General features: G+C 40.3%; 1 protein-coding gene across 5 annotated transcripts in view; it reads left to right on the forward strand.

The window, feature by feature from the left end:
- Window positions 1-14,776, forward strand: part of GALK2 (galactokinase 2) — a 210,383-nt gene that overhangs the window by 189,678 nt on the left and 5,929 nt on the right. For all 5 annotated transcript variants that reach the window (XM_001369845.4, XM_007479936.3, XM_007479935.3 and 2 more), the window contains one exon: window positions 10,344-10,545. In XM_001369845.4, the coding sequence (XP_001369882.1) occupies window positions 10,344-10,545 (202 nt within the window). The remainder of the gene's footprint in view (window positions 1-10,343; window positions 10,546-14,776) is intronic.

Here is a 14,776-nt window from a genome sequence, read left to right on the forward strand (position 1 = left end):
GCCTAGTTGCCTACCTGATTCATGAATCCCTTCTCCTAAGTTGTAATGCCCTCTAAGGCTATATGACTTCTACAATTACTTCCAACTTTTAAGCTATTGATTTTCTGATCCTCAGTAACTTATACTGGCTACAACAAAAAGGATAATGACATTAGATTGGATCAAAAGTAACTGAGATGAGAGACTCAGAAATAATTACAATGCTGCCAGCTTTTGGTCCCTCACAGCTATTCCGGTAGTTAATATTTTACTTGAAGGGGAAATCTGGCTCATAGTTTGAACGATTCTTTTGAAAATCTAAGCAAGAGAGGCTATAAATGTATGAAGTAATGTTACACTCTGGTCACATGGTGATTTGGTGCTGTGGATTTTCAGATTTTTATAAACCTCTTTGGAATTCAGTTTTCCATGAATTAATGTGGTTAGTGTTGAAAGCACAAATTACCCTCCTTTTTTTTCCTTCTGCAAATGGTTTTGCTTTTAAAGAACAGGTAGAGATCATTCTTTTAAATGCAAAATGCTAATTTAATTTTGTCTTTTTAGCATGGAAATGGGCTCCTAATGTGTCTTAAAACAGCAGATTATTTTTGTGGGTTTGGCCATTTCAAAAGCTTCAAATTTATGAAAAATAATTTTGCTGGGAAAATGAATGTGTAACCACAATCTGACTTCAATGGGGCATCTATAGTGTTTTTCCATCTTACTGCACAAGTGCCCCAAATACTGTGAATTAGTCCTCACAGCAAAAACTTATCATAACTTTGTTGTACAGGAAGAGAATACCCAGAAATGGATTAAGATGCGTTTTTTTCCCCCATTCACTTTTGGACCTCTTTTGTTCTTGGAAAACAAACCTTGTTCTAGCCTAGCAGAGAGTTGTGTGCTATGAGTGAAACTGCCCACATGATATTAAATACCATTTCATAAACACAATGCAAACCAAAGCTACTTCAGATGGCTATGATTTCATCAGTGTGAGTATTCCCTCCATTGGATTATTCTTTCCCTGGAGTAGTTGATATTCATGCGTTTTTATGTCCCGAAAACTCACTGGTAATGATCCTCCTGTAACCAGGTCTTCACCTGGATAGTATTTTAGAGTGCAAGACCCTGAGGCATTTCCATTTCAATGATAACAATTTCTCCTTCTTCATTCCCCAAACTGGCTGATCAAGTCCTTTAACCTTGAGACTTCAAACTTAAAAAGACAGGCCATTTAGCTATAGCTGTAGGACTGAAAGGGACCCCAGAGACAATCTAGTCCAACACTCTTATTTCACAGATGGGGAAATTGAGGCCCAACATCTCCTAGAGATATTTGACTTCAAAGATGGTGCTCTTTCCATGCTGGATTGCACTAGCCTTCATTCTTTATGGTCCAACCTGATTTTCCACAATTCTCTAATACACAACCTCCTCTCCATCACGAATGCATATTACATTCAACCTTACTGCTAGGACTTAGTTTTTGCTACTTCCACAGTCTGGAATGAAACCAACTCAAGCTTCTTTCATAAAGATTTTCCTAAGTACTCTGGGCCAACCCATGAAGCCTTGATTTGGAGTGACCATATCTCCCTACCTTAGACCTGGTGCTTCTATCACCTTCACTCTATTTTCCTAGATTCCTCCACCCTTCAGGTGGCTGGCCCTCAACATCTTGCCCTCTCCTTTTCTTTCTCTACTCTGCCTCTTTGATCTGTTCTTTTTCTTTTTTTTAATCCTTACCTTCTATCTTACTGCCAATTCTATGACAGAAGAGTGTCAAAGTGTAGGCAATTGGGGGTTAAGTGACTTTGCCAAGGTCACACAACCAGGAAGTATCTGAGGTCAAATTTGAACCCAGGGCCTTCCCATTCTAGGCCTGGCATTCTATCCACTCTGCTACCTAGTGTGACAAGGAAATCGCTTTAAAAGACTGATATATATTAATTTAAGGTCGCCAAGGAATTCAGCTATGTAATTCCTAAATGAAAACTCAAGTCAGCAGTCAACCTTTTATGGAGTTTAATTACAAACAGGAGGAAGAAAGGTATTAGAGAGAGAGAGAGAGAGAGAGAGAGAGAGAGAGAGAGAGAGAGAGAGAGAGAGAGAGAGAGAGAGAGGGGAGAGAAGGGAATAGGGCTTAAATACCCCTTCTGTTTAGGCTGGGCCAAAAGGCCCAAGCCCTTAGATAGCTGAGGCAAAGAAAAGAGATCAGTCCCTATCACTCACATGACCAAAATGGAGAAACAGTCTCAGGGGCCTCCACCTCCAGCTTCCTTCAGAGCAAACTTCTCAAAGCACCACCTCTCAGAGCAAAAACCTCTCCAACCAACCACCCTCAGTCCTCAGACCCCTCTATCTTTAAGGAAACCATCCAAGTTCCCTCCCCTCAGTTCTCACATCTACCAATCACTGTCTATGTCTTCCCTGTGCCAATGGTGGCTCTAGCTTAACCCAGGACCCTCCAGAGGTCTGTGGCTTTGCACATGTCTGTTGAAGGTCATATTCTCAAATAATTAAATCTTGATCCTTTGCTGCAGCCCTTCCTAAATCCTGTTAGGACTGAGTGGGGTGGAAATTGTATTTTCCAAGACCTGGTTCTGTCATTCCAAGTATCTCTATTGTATCAATTCTAAAATCAATCATGACTCAAAAAATTCCTGTTCTATGCTTAAGCATAGGTCAAAGCCCTTTCCATTGTTCAGCAAAAGGTTTCTGTCCTAAAGTAATCTTAAGAAGGGAGGAGGAGGAACCTCCCATGCCAATGGGGTTCACATTCCAATAGCGTTCCCACTATCAATAGGAAATTTTTCAAGTATGAAATTTCCCAATAGTGAAATTTCCAACATTTATAAGTCTAAGAAATTTTAAGGGTTACACTAGCTGCCCCAGGAGTTTTCTATACCAGTAAAATTATGGGTCTAGACCCAATCATATTCAGTAGATGTATTGTTGCAACCTAAATTGAACAGTTATGATTCAAAATCACATCTATTTGTTACCTTGTCTTCCTTGTCACTCTTTTCCCAAGGGGAACGGAAGAGCTCAGAAAATGTTTGATTTAAAGGAGCTGTATGAGACCACATATGATCAGCAGTGTCACAGCTCCTCCCATTTCCTGTCTCCCCCAGGAGGCATCCATTCTCTACAAATGGGGTGGTGATACCGAGTTCACCATCTTATCTTCAAACACAGCCTCTCTCAAATCCAAGATCATTGTTCAGCCGAGGTTCTCACCAGCTCCATGTTTGTCCTGGACCTCTCAACCTTTCTCTTGCTGAATTTGACTTTAAACTCATCCTCTGCTCAGTCTTTCCAAGCTTCTACCAACTTCTCTCCCTCCTAACTTTTCTCAACCAAATGCCCTCAGACCCATGGCCCATCTTCCTTTTGCCCTGGCCCTCACCCCCTTTCTTTTTCTGAATCTTTTTCTTTCAAACTCATTTTCCTCCACCCAATCTTTCCGAGCTTCCACAGACTGCTTTCCACCGTACTTTTCTCAGATAAATGCCCTGTACTTTTCTCAGATAAATGCCCTCTCACTCTAGCTTCATCTTCCGTCTTTCCCAACAGGCTGGTTTCTAATGATGGTGGAACAACTTCAGCCCTGAGTCTGCTTTTGATGCCATTAAAAAGGCCCAGGGCATCGCAGCCTTGGGCGCGTAGTTGCTTGCCATTCCTTGTTACCTGTAGCATCGCCATTGTCTGATATCCTCTTTGGCTCATGGCACTGAGCTGACCTCAGATCTTCTGAGATAAGGCCAACAGAGTATAAAATCTCTGGTGGGTCTTACTAAACGAGAAAGACCAAGTATGGGCTGGTTGCTGACTCTGCCTGCCGTCCGAGGACATGCTTAGTTAAATTTTGGGAGGCTCATTGCCAGGATGATCACTAAGTGATGAGTTTTTGGGCATAAGAACCTTCAAATAGCTACTACTAAGGTCTATAAAGTGATTTTTATCTGCATTAAATGATAATATTGGATCCTTAAAGTGCTGAAAATCTCTCTTGCCTCAAGGATATATCCTATCACCCAAAAGAGCAAGCCATTTATTCTTCTGTAATGCCTTTTCCATATGTGCATTTGTATTATGGCTATTTGTGTATGTCGCATTCCATTTAAATCTCCCCCCCAACCCCCAAGAAACTCAATAAAACCCAGAAGCTTCTTATTATCTTGGGGATCAAATAGAAGCTCCTCTGTCTGGCATTTAAAATTCCTCCCATTATTGATCCTTCCTGCTCAGTCTTCATATATTTTGCTCTCCAATGTATATTGTACGACCAAGCCAATCTGACCTACTTGTCCCCAATACTGAACAGTTCATCCCTTATCTCTCTTCCTTTGCCATGACTGTCCCTAATGCTTGGAACGCTCTTGCTCCTCCACTCTGCTTTTTAGAAGACTTGGCTTCCTTTAACATTTGGCTCAAATCCCTCCTTATGCTAGATACTTTTTTGGTCTCCTCAGCTGCTAGAACCATTGTCTCTGAGATTATTTTCTTTCTGCACAGCTAGGAGGCACAGTGTGTGAGACCAGGAGTCAGGGAGATCTGAGTTCAAATTTGGCCTTAGAACTATACTATTAAGTTAGCTGAATTTGGGTAAATAATTTCTTCCTGCCTCAGTTTCCTCATCTTTTAAATGTTGATAATGAGAGCATCTATCTCCCAGAGATTTTTGGAGAAATTAGATATGTGTAGAGAGCCTGTTGCAAATTTTAAAGTGATATATAAATGCTATTATTATATTTTGTATATATCTGATTATTTACATGTTGTCTCCTTTATAATGTAATTCCCTTGAGAGCTGGGGCTATATTTTTGCCTATTCCCAGATGTCCTCCAGGGCCTAATACCATGTAAAGGATTAATACTTGTTGATTGACTGATTGAATACTACTCAGACATCCTTAGAACCTTCTTTAATTCTACTCTTTTGGAAAGTTCATATTCAAACCATTATCAAATCTTGTTGATTCTAGCATTGTATTAATCTCTTTCATATTTATCCCCTCCTCTCCATTCATTCTGCCACAAACTCTTATTTAGACTTCTATTAGTTCTCACCTAGACTTTTGTAATAGCCTTCTAAACGTTCCCCTTGAATTCAGTCTCTTTATTCTTCTCAATCTCAGTTTCATCATCCATAAAATAGGAATAATGAGACCTATAATATCCACTTTACTATTGTGATGCTTAAATGAAAGTAAGTAAATACAAGTGGTTTGCAAATCTTAAAGCATTATATAAATGTAGCTATCACTATTACTGTTATACTCCCTTTGGGGATGCTATTAAATCAGAGAAATGGTTGAAAAGAAGACAGGTACCCATTTGAATCTAACACAGTTTTCAGAGCTTACATAGAACAGGTGGTCAGTAACCATTTGGTGATTGATTCCCAAGGTCATACATAGGAGCCCAGGCCATCTGAATGGATTCCAAAACTTATCACGGGACACACACAAATATGTATTTGAGGGAAATGTTAGGAAAGGTTCTAGGTGCCCCGTAAAAGGACAATGCTTCCTTATCTGGTAGCCTTATTATGGCTTTATTGATAATCCATAAGACAGTTAACTAGCTTCATGGTCTCTAATATATGCAATTGAAAAAGGAAACATTTTTATCTATAAAATGCAATCCACTTAACTGAAAGTAAAAAGAAAGAAAATGAAGCCATTATTAATATTTTAATTTAACATTGTGTGGTTGTTACCATTGAGACATTGCTATTTATGCCATTTTAACATTGTTTCAAGATTTGATTCAACTGTGCCACAACAACAAAAAAAGTTCCAGTCTCATCATAAATTTGCTTTCATGGAGCATTACATGAAATTTTCAAGAAAGTTCTCGATATTTAAAGCATAATATTTTTGTGTTGGAAATATCTTTGAAATCACCAAGTATTCCTGGTTTTATGAATGAGGAATTAACTATCCTCTAGTATGGAAGAAACAGGATCAGAACCCAGCTCTCCTAGTTCTTAATCCAGTATGTTTTCCAGTTTTTGAAAATAGTCATAGCCTATTTCCCAGTTAGGGATTTGTATTTCCTCTAGTTAGGCTACTAGCAGTTCATTATTACCAGGGAAAGCATTTTGTATGTACTATGCTTCTTGATATTGGACTTACTTGGGATGGGGTCACATCAGCAAAGAAAGATAATAAAAATCAGCTTCCTCTATCCTTTTAATGAAATAATTGCACTCTAGGATTCTGTGAGATTATAGACAAGTGCAGTATCAAGGCTAATTGGATAGGAGTTTTGTCAGGGACCATGTTTTATATTTCCTGATTTCTGTCCAGTAGAGATCTGTCCATTTGCCAATATGTGACCATGCTAGAATGGCAGACTCCAATGCATTGTAAGGTAACAAGCTAGGAAAAAGTTGCTTCCCAAAGGGTGGTCTCCAGATCAATTGTAGCCCTTGGCAAGAGCTTTACATCACAATTGAAAACAGGCTTGTTTCAGCTTTTTGTAGAGTTACTACTGTTTGTTGGTGATTTAGCAGAGTGGGTGAGCAATGGAAATCTGTCATGCACCTCTTTCAGCTATACCCTAGCAGCATCCTCATTGGAAATTCTGTATTGTGAAAGAATTATTTTGCCAGGATAGGATGTTTGGAGGACTGTTATTACAAGTGTGGCAGTGTGGAAATGGCACTGGATATATAGAAAGAGAGGAGGGCTTGGGTTTGAATCTTGGTTTTCCCACTTATTTATTACCTTGCAACCATGGGAAAATAATTTTATTTTGCTTTTAGATTTCGTGTCTTCACCTGTAAAATGAGGAGTGGAGTTGGTGATCTCTAAGATTCCTTCCTATATCAAATCAGCTGGGATGCTCTGATAAAACCTAGGTACACCCCTGGTTTCTGTGGGGTGCTATTATCTGCTCTGAGGAAATCTGACCATTCCTTGTCTAGGTTGAGTCTTAGGACTGAACTCTAGTCTAGAGAGTTGATTCTTGAACGTGGGGAGTTTTGAATGAAAACCAGAAGCTTACTCTTGATTGGAAATGCATACAAAGTGGCTCTAAAATTTACTTGGGCATAGTGTTCTAAGTGCAGTGACTAAAACTGTGTCTTGAGGGTACACAACACCCTCTCTGCCCCCCACACCCAATAATTCTTTGCTGAACTCTGTGTCACTTTCTTACAATGTCTTTGGCACCGTGCAGCTGTCCTAGTCAGAGACTTTGGAACTGATGTCTTCATCTATAAGAATGTTTGAGGGGGGAAAATTCCCCCAAATAAACCAGTAACTCTGTGGCCCAGCCTTTGATTAGGGGAGGTAAAGCCATTTAGGAATAAACTGAAACATATGTAATCTTTAAAGCTGGCATTTTATATATTTAGCCTGAAACTTAGTTAAAAAAAAAAATCCCAAACCAGAAAACCCACACATGCTGTTTTAATGGCAATTGCTTGGGGAAGTCATCTCCTTTCCATTTGGACCCCTTGGTATGTGTCTATGCAGACCCATCATTCAGACCCTGGTTATGCCCAATTTATCCACCTGTATCATGTTTGTACATGATTGTTTGCATCTTGTTTCTCTTATTGCATTGTAAGCTCCTTGAGGGCAGGGATTGCCCTTTGCCTTTTGTATCTCTGGTGCTTAACACAGCGCTGCACATAGTGAATGCTTCATAAATGCCTGTTGACTGACTGTGAGCTGTCAGAATGAGAGAGTCAGGGAGAGACTGATCTTGAAAGACGGATGGGAATTTTCTATGTATTCTCTTATCCTTACAACAAAACTGTGACAAATAAATGCTATTATTGTATTCATTTAACTGATGAGGAAATTGAAACTGAAGGAAGTCCAGTGATTTTCCCTGGGCCCTAGAGTATTTGAGCAGAATCTGAACCCTGGTCTCCCTGTCTCTAAGTAGTAATCATCATAGCTAACATTTATATAGCAACTACTGTGTCCTGGTGCTTAGTGCTTTACAGATACGATCTTATTTGATCCTCACACCAACCCTGGGTGCTAGGGGGCTAGAAAACTGAGACACAGGTTAAATGACTTGACTCGGGCCACATCACTAGTAGTACGTGGCTGAGGTCAAATTTGAACTCGGGGCTTCCTGGCTCTAGAGCCTGCTGCTGATTGGCTGGGAGAGCAGGCTCAGTCCTAGGTGGACAGGAGAGAAAGCCGGGGTGAAGTCCAAGTGTTATTGTCCAAGGACCCACTCGGATGCCAGTTTAAGGCGTGGTGGATGTCTCTTCTGACATAGCTGGTAAGGATGACCAATTTACTTACCCTTCAGTGTGGCCAGTTGTGTGCTGTCATTGGGTATGTGTTTTTTTCTTTTGATTATCTCTTTGCACTGCTGCTGGGTCATGTGGAATGATATTTGATCGCAGACCTTCCCTGATATGTGCAAACTCATTTTCATTGTTAGTCATTTTTCAGTCATATCTGATTCTTCATGACCCCATTTAGGGTTTTCTTGGCAAAGATACTGGAATGCTTTGCCATTTTCTTTTCCAGCACATTTTACAGATGAAGAAACTGAGGCCAACAAGGTTAAGGGACTTGTCCAGGGTCACCCAGCTTATAAGTATGTGAGACAAGATTTGAACTTAGGAAGGTGAAGCCTTCCAGACTCCAGGCTCAGGACTCTAAGCACAGTGTCTGCTGTCTACCTGCCTATAAACTCTCATTCCCGAGGAACCTTTGCAAATGGTTCTCTCTTTCCTCCTCCTCTCCAGCTCCCCCCCACCTCTGTGGCAATGAATACCTTATGAAGACCTGGGGCTTTCAGAGAATCCTTTGACCAGACCTGTGGCACCCGGCCCAGGCTCCCAGGGCGCTGCCCTCTGGCCAGTCTTAGAGTATATTTCGAGTTAAACGGGCTCCTGTGGGTTGGCCTAGAAAGCTAACCGGCCATCTCTGGAAACCATCTATAGCACTGTTGGTGGGGTGGGGTGGGGTAGGTTGGGATGCCTTTCAAATCCCAAATACTGCGTGCCTTACAAAGCAGCTTTGAGAATCAAACTCATCTGAGAGCCGGGACTGCTGGTGTGTGGGGCCATCTTTCCTGTTCCCTAGAACTCTTCTGCCCGCGGCGGCCCTCGGAAGCCCAGACCCGACTTGCACTTGTTACTGTTTTTTCATCCTAACACATTCATACGTACTGGTGGCTTTGGGTTCAACTCGAACGCTCATGGAAATGGGAGCCATTAATGTCATAACAGATATGTATATATGGGAGCATACGTTCACACACACACACACACACACACACACACACACACACACACACGCGAGTAACCCGTTGGTCGGCCATTCCCCAGGACAGTGCTGCGGCCACAGAAAGAATGATGGGAGACGCCAACTGTTGGGGAGACGCAAGTAGGTTTAAATAGACAGGATCCCTTTGAAAAACTGGTCGGTGAGTTGAAAATAGCAATTTCTCCATTGAATGTTCTTTGGCTGAAGTGACGATGATAATGACGATGCCTGATTATTATTACCTTCAGCCTCTCAAAATGCTTTTTGTAAATTTTGTCCTGTGATGAGGCCACATGGCTGCCCCACTCATTGGTAAGGAGTTTTAGAGCGAAGCATGTCATTACCGCTCACGCAGACATACATGACAGCTGTGTGCCCTGGCAGTCTGGCTCAGCACCACAGCTGCCAGCCTCTAACCCCCCAGCATGTGTTAAAAGAGTTACTGCCCGCGAGTTCTTGGGTTAGACATAGGGAGACGTGGTGGCTTTGGGGGAGGCTGAAGCTGAGGGATAGCTTGAATTATAGGTTTTTTTTAAAAAATCCGTACCTTTTTTCTTAGAATCAATAGGATGTATTGGGTCCCAAGCCAGAGGAGTAGTAAGGGCTAGGCCATGGGGGTCAAGTGACTTGCCCAGGGTCACACAGCTGGGAAGTGTCTGAGGCCAGATTTGAACCTAGGACCTCCCTTCTCTAGGCCTGACTCTCAATCCACTGAGCTACCCAGCTGCCCCCCAAACCCTTAAAGAAACAGAAGCCAAGAGACATGCATTAACTTGTCCAAGGTCACACAGATGGAAAAGGGCATTTTAGAATAATTTGTAAAAGCTTCAGAATAATTTATTCGATAGAATAATAGAATGCAATAGAATAATAGAAAGTAGAATAATTTGTTTTTCAAAACATACCCCTCTCCTACCGACGGTCACATTTTAAGACTGACTACTGTGGCTAGGAATAGTTGCCTTGTTGAAATAGAGGCAGAAGCGCAGGCTTGGTAAAGTAAGCGGACAGAAATAGATGCCCTCTGATGATTGTATTTTTATGGGCCTTTGGGATGGGGCTCTGTGACTATTTCTAACCATGTCTTCCCCTTTTTTTTAAACTAAGTACTTCTCTTCAAGTTGTACCAGCGTGCAAAGCATGTGTTTAGTGAGGCAGCCAGAGTGCTACAGTTTAAGAAGATTTGTGAGGAAGCACCTGCCAATTCCATCCAGCTGTTGGGAGACCTAATGAACCAGAGTCATGTGAGCTGTAGGACGCTGTATGAGTGCAGCTGTCCCGAGCTGGATCGGCTGGTGGATCTCTGTCGGTAAGTCTGTTGGGGGAGGGGAGGAGAAGATGGGGCATCTTGAGAACAAGTTTAAAATGTATAATCGTCTTTCAAAAGGAAGAAAGTGATTCCCAATCTTGTGCTTAATGAATGGCTTCCTGGGACATTCTCCAGCTGAGATCAGCTCTCTCTGACAGCTGACACATTTTTAAAGAGCCAGGGTCAATTCTTCTTTGAAATCTCTATCATAAATAACTTTATTTTCATGCATTTAGATCTTCTACATAGGCCATAGTAGCATTTTTTCAAACCTTTTTACTTCCTTTTTTTTTCATTTATAAAAATGATTTTTATTTTTATTTAATTTTAATTTTATTTCATCAATTTAGAACATTATTTCTTGGTTACAAGAATCATATTCTTTCCCTCCCTCCTCTCCACCCACCTTTCCCATAGCCGACCACAATTCACTTTCTGAAGACATCAGGTTGAATGTGTCTTAGCTCTTGGCCCACCCTTAAACTCATTGGCTTTCTCTGCCTCTTTCTGAAATTCTCTTGTAAAAAAAGCAGAGGATCATGGCCTGACTAAGATATTCAGGTCTCCTAGGGATTGGGATTTTTCTGTTTGAATTTGAGACCCTTTCACTAGGAAGAAAGTAAATAAGGAGTATTATAAAAGGGTCAGGTGAGACAAGTCTTGTAAAAGTCAGAATATTTTGTGAATTGCTTTGTGCTTTACAAGCAGTGAACCTGTTAACAAGTTGGACCTGTTGACTAAGAAAAACAGAAATGACCTGGAGAGAACAGAAAGTGAAATCCAGGGAGCTTTCGAATGGTTGGGTGAATGTCATTTCCATTGTGAGAACAGAATAAAGTGCTGCATGTAATTAATAAGGAAAATACAATTAAGCACTTGGCGCCGGTGGTTTGCCTCATCCATTGCCACAGAGCCAGCATGGAAAGATTAAACTGAATGGTTCAGATGCTCATAAACCATATGTGGAACCCAACCTATTGGGAGACTTTGCCCAGTGTTAATGAACCCCTCTGCTGACGTCAGTGTTTGTTCTCCAATTGCTGAAGAGGCTTCCGGAGTTTGCTTTATTGTAGAGACTATTTTGTGAAAATATGAGGGGCATAGGCCTGGGAGGAGACGAATGATTTCAGGGCTTCAAGGAGATGTGGAACAGTTTGCACATGGGTGGGGGAACAGTGAGGAAAGGTTTTTCCCTTTTGTTTCTGATGAAACATAGTTGAGTAGATGTTAGTTTTAGAAACACATGTTGTTTCCCCTTAGAGAAGATTAGCTTTTTGAGAGCAGGGACTTTTTCATTTTTGTCTTTATATCTCCAGTTCCTAACAGAGTACCTGCATGTGGTGGGCTCAGAATACATTCTATGAATGAATCCTATCACTCAGAAACCAGAAAAACCAAGATCTTTCCAACCCATTCTTGAGATTTTTTTCTTCCTTTATCCTTAAAAAAAAAAAAAAGGGAAGGGACAGAAGGCTCAGTGGATAGAGAGCCAGACATTGCCTAAGACCTTATAGCTCTTCTGCCTTGGAACTGATGCCTGGTATCCATTTTAAGGCTGAAGGTAAGGGTTTTTAAAAAATGAGACTTATCTGAATTACAAAAGAATTATATCTACATGTACTTTTCTCCTAATTTTTCCCAACCTTTGTAAGATGAATCAGTGTCATTCAGTAATTATTTATTAAGCAACTACTATAATATACTAGGCACTGTTACCATTATCACTCACTGTTGTTAGTAGTTTGGAGGTAAACTAGAGAAGCAGGTTTAGAAAATGTCCTTTTTCTTAAAGAATGGAAGTTGAAGAACATAAACTACAGCTAAGGGAAAGGGAGTAATTTTTTTTCTCAAAGTCACAAAAAAGGGAACTGAAAAATATTTTAAAAGTGGAAAGGTATTCCTTTTTTTTGTTGTTGTTGTTTTGGGAAACCAATTACTGAGTATCAAAATTAGTTTTTACTCACTCCTCTGATGAACATATAAAGACTTACTGTCATAGATATGATATGTTTGGCTGAGTTTGGCCATCTGACACTTATTTCTGGGGGAGCTAATGGCCTCATTGCTGTCACCATAGTCATCAGTCAGATGATAGCACAGGGCTCCTGGTGTGTATGGCCTAAACACACATTGGATGTTTCTCAGAGAAGAGACATGAGTGCCAGACACACATGCAGAATAGAACAGAAGTTGAAGGGTTGAGTGACATGTCTAATGGGGTAATTTGTATCATATAAAAGGGGCAGGTCACAGCAAAGCTTTAAAAAACAAAATAAAAACCAGGGCATTCATTTATTTGTGCTCTCACTTTGGGAGGAGATGGTATGGATGGAAGTCAAGAATAAGATAAAAGGATTGGGAAGAATGAAAGAAGTAGGAAAGATAAAATTAAACTGGGACAATTTATTGTGACCTTGCTATGTCCTAGGCACTTTGGTAGATTTTGGGATAGAGAAGGAAAAGATAGTAACTGTAAGAGCTCATATGTGGATAGTTAAGCTTGATAGTTTAGAAATCACATTTCCTCCAAAACTCTGTGAGGGAGGAAAGTCAAGTATTAATGACATTTTATAGTCAGGAAGCCGAAGATCAGGGAAGTTAAATAATTTATTCACTTTCACACTATAAGTACTAAATCAGAAGCTCAAAAGCCAAGTCTTTCTAGTCACAAGTCCAGTCCTCTAAAAGAAAAGGTTACTCAAGTCATTATTTACTTGGAGCTACTCCTTACCAGCTGCCTCCCTGGTCTTAGTCTGGAGCAATGGCTTTTACCCTTTTCCTTAGGCAGTCTAATAGCATTGAAGGACCTCTTTCAGAAATGATGGGTTTTTTTTTTTATAGGCATAAACTAAAATAACATAGAATTACAAGGGAAGCCACTTATATTGAAATAGCTAGCAAATTTTAAGAAAAATGCTCTTTCACTTAAGTTTTAGAATCCCTGGTCTTATGGAAAGAACAATGAATCTTGTGTCAGAAGACCTGGGTTCTCATTCTACCTCTTCCACTTCATGACTTTGGGCAATTTGCTTAACCTCTCTGTTCCAGAGTTTCCTCATCTGTAATAAGGTGGTTGGACCAAGTAATCTCTTAGATCTGTAACAAATCTAAAAGCCTGTGATCTTTTATAACATCTCCAGACCCAGCCTACCCACTTGACCCTGAAGGCCTAAGCCCAAACTATGCCCCATTGACCTGCCACTGATGTTTGAAATTCAGTCTACCTTTAGCATTTCTTGTACAAACTTGTTCCGTTCCCTTCTATTCATTTTGAATGTCACCACCCTCTTGATTAGGTTCATCATTGCAGTAACTGAGAGTGGAAAAGATTTCTGAAGCCCTCTGGGAAAGCAATGCTCCCATTGCAGATGGCCCTGCCATCTCTCTTCACTGGTCTCAGCTCCCTCACGTCTGCAGGGCTGGAGCTTTGGCCTTCAAAGCAGAAGTGGAAGGAATTCTCATTCTTTTTGGTGATGCCTTTGTTGGAATGACCATTACCCTGGGACTAAGATTACACCACAGTACAGAAATGAGGCCTGGAGGAACTGAAGATCTGCAATCATTTTGGAATTATATAGGGCTGACTAATACCTTGGTATACTGAAAGGAAGGGAGATCTCCCACAAATGTGAAACCTGAACAGCCTGTTGTGTGACCCTGTCATAAAGAAAAAAGAAGAGCACCTGAGTATTTGCCATATTTGTTAGGGTAACCTTTTATCCCCTTGAAGAGAATTACTTAGCAGAGAATTCAAAGAAAAAGGGCCAGAGGGAGGTAAAAATGCACATTTATAATATGACTTTTTATTAGAAAATTTCATTTATCAGTAACAAAGTTGAATAATGAAGGAATCATCATAGACTTCTTTTAAATGAATTGAAATTGTGTAAAATTTCATAAGAATAGTTAAATGTTAAAACAGAATTGATTGATAATGCAAGAAGAACTTGAAGCTAAGTCAATTTTATCTGTACTACCACTTATTGGTCCTATGTTTACTTCAATCCTATTCTGAAAAGAATTGTTTTGGTTTTACTTGAGAAACACATTCACATATTTAATACCAATTTTGAGACTTGTTGAAATTAGAGAGGATTTACTGCCACATTGTGTCCTAAGTTATTAAGAAAGTTGAATGACAATTTTTTATGGAACCCATTTCAAATAATGGACCAGCAAAGTTTAAATGAGTTAAGTTGCTATATGTATCCTGAAAAAATCTTGCTTCTGA

Source organism: Monodelphis domestica, chromosome 1 (genome assembly GCF_027887165.1).
Source record: "Monodelphis domestica isolate mMonDom1 chromosome 1, mMonDom1.pri, whole genome shotgun sequence".
In the NCBI taxonomy this organism is placed as follows: domain Eukaryota; kingdom Metazoa; phylum Chordata; class Mammalia; order Didelphimorphia; family Didelphidae; genus Monodelphis; species Monodelphis domestica.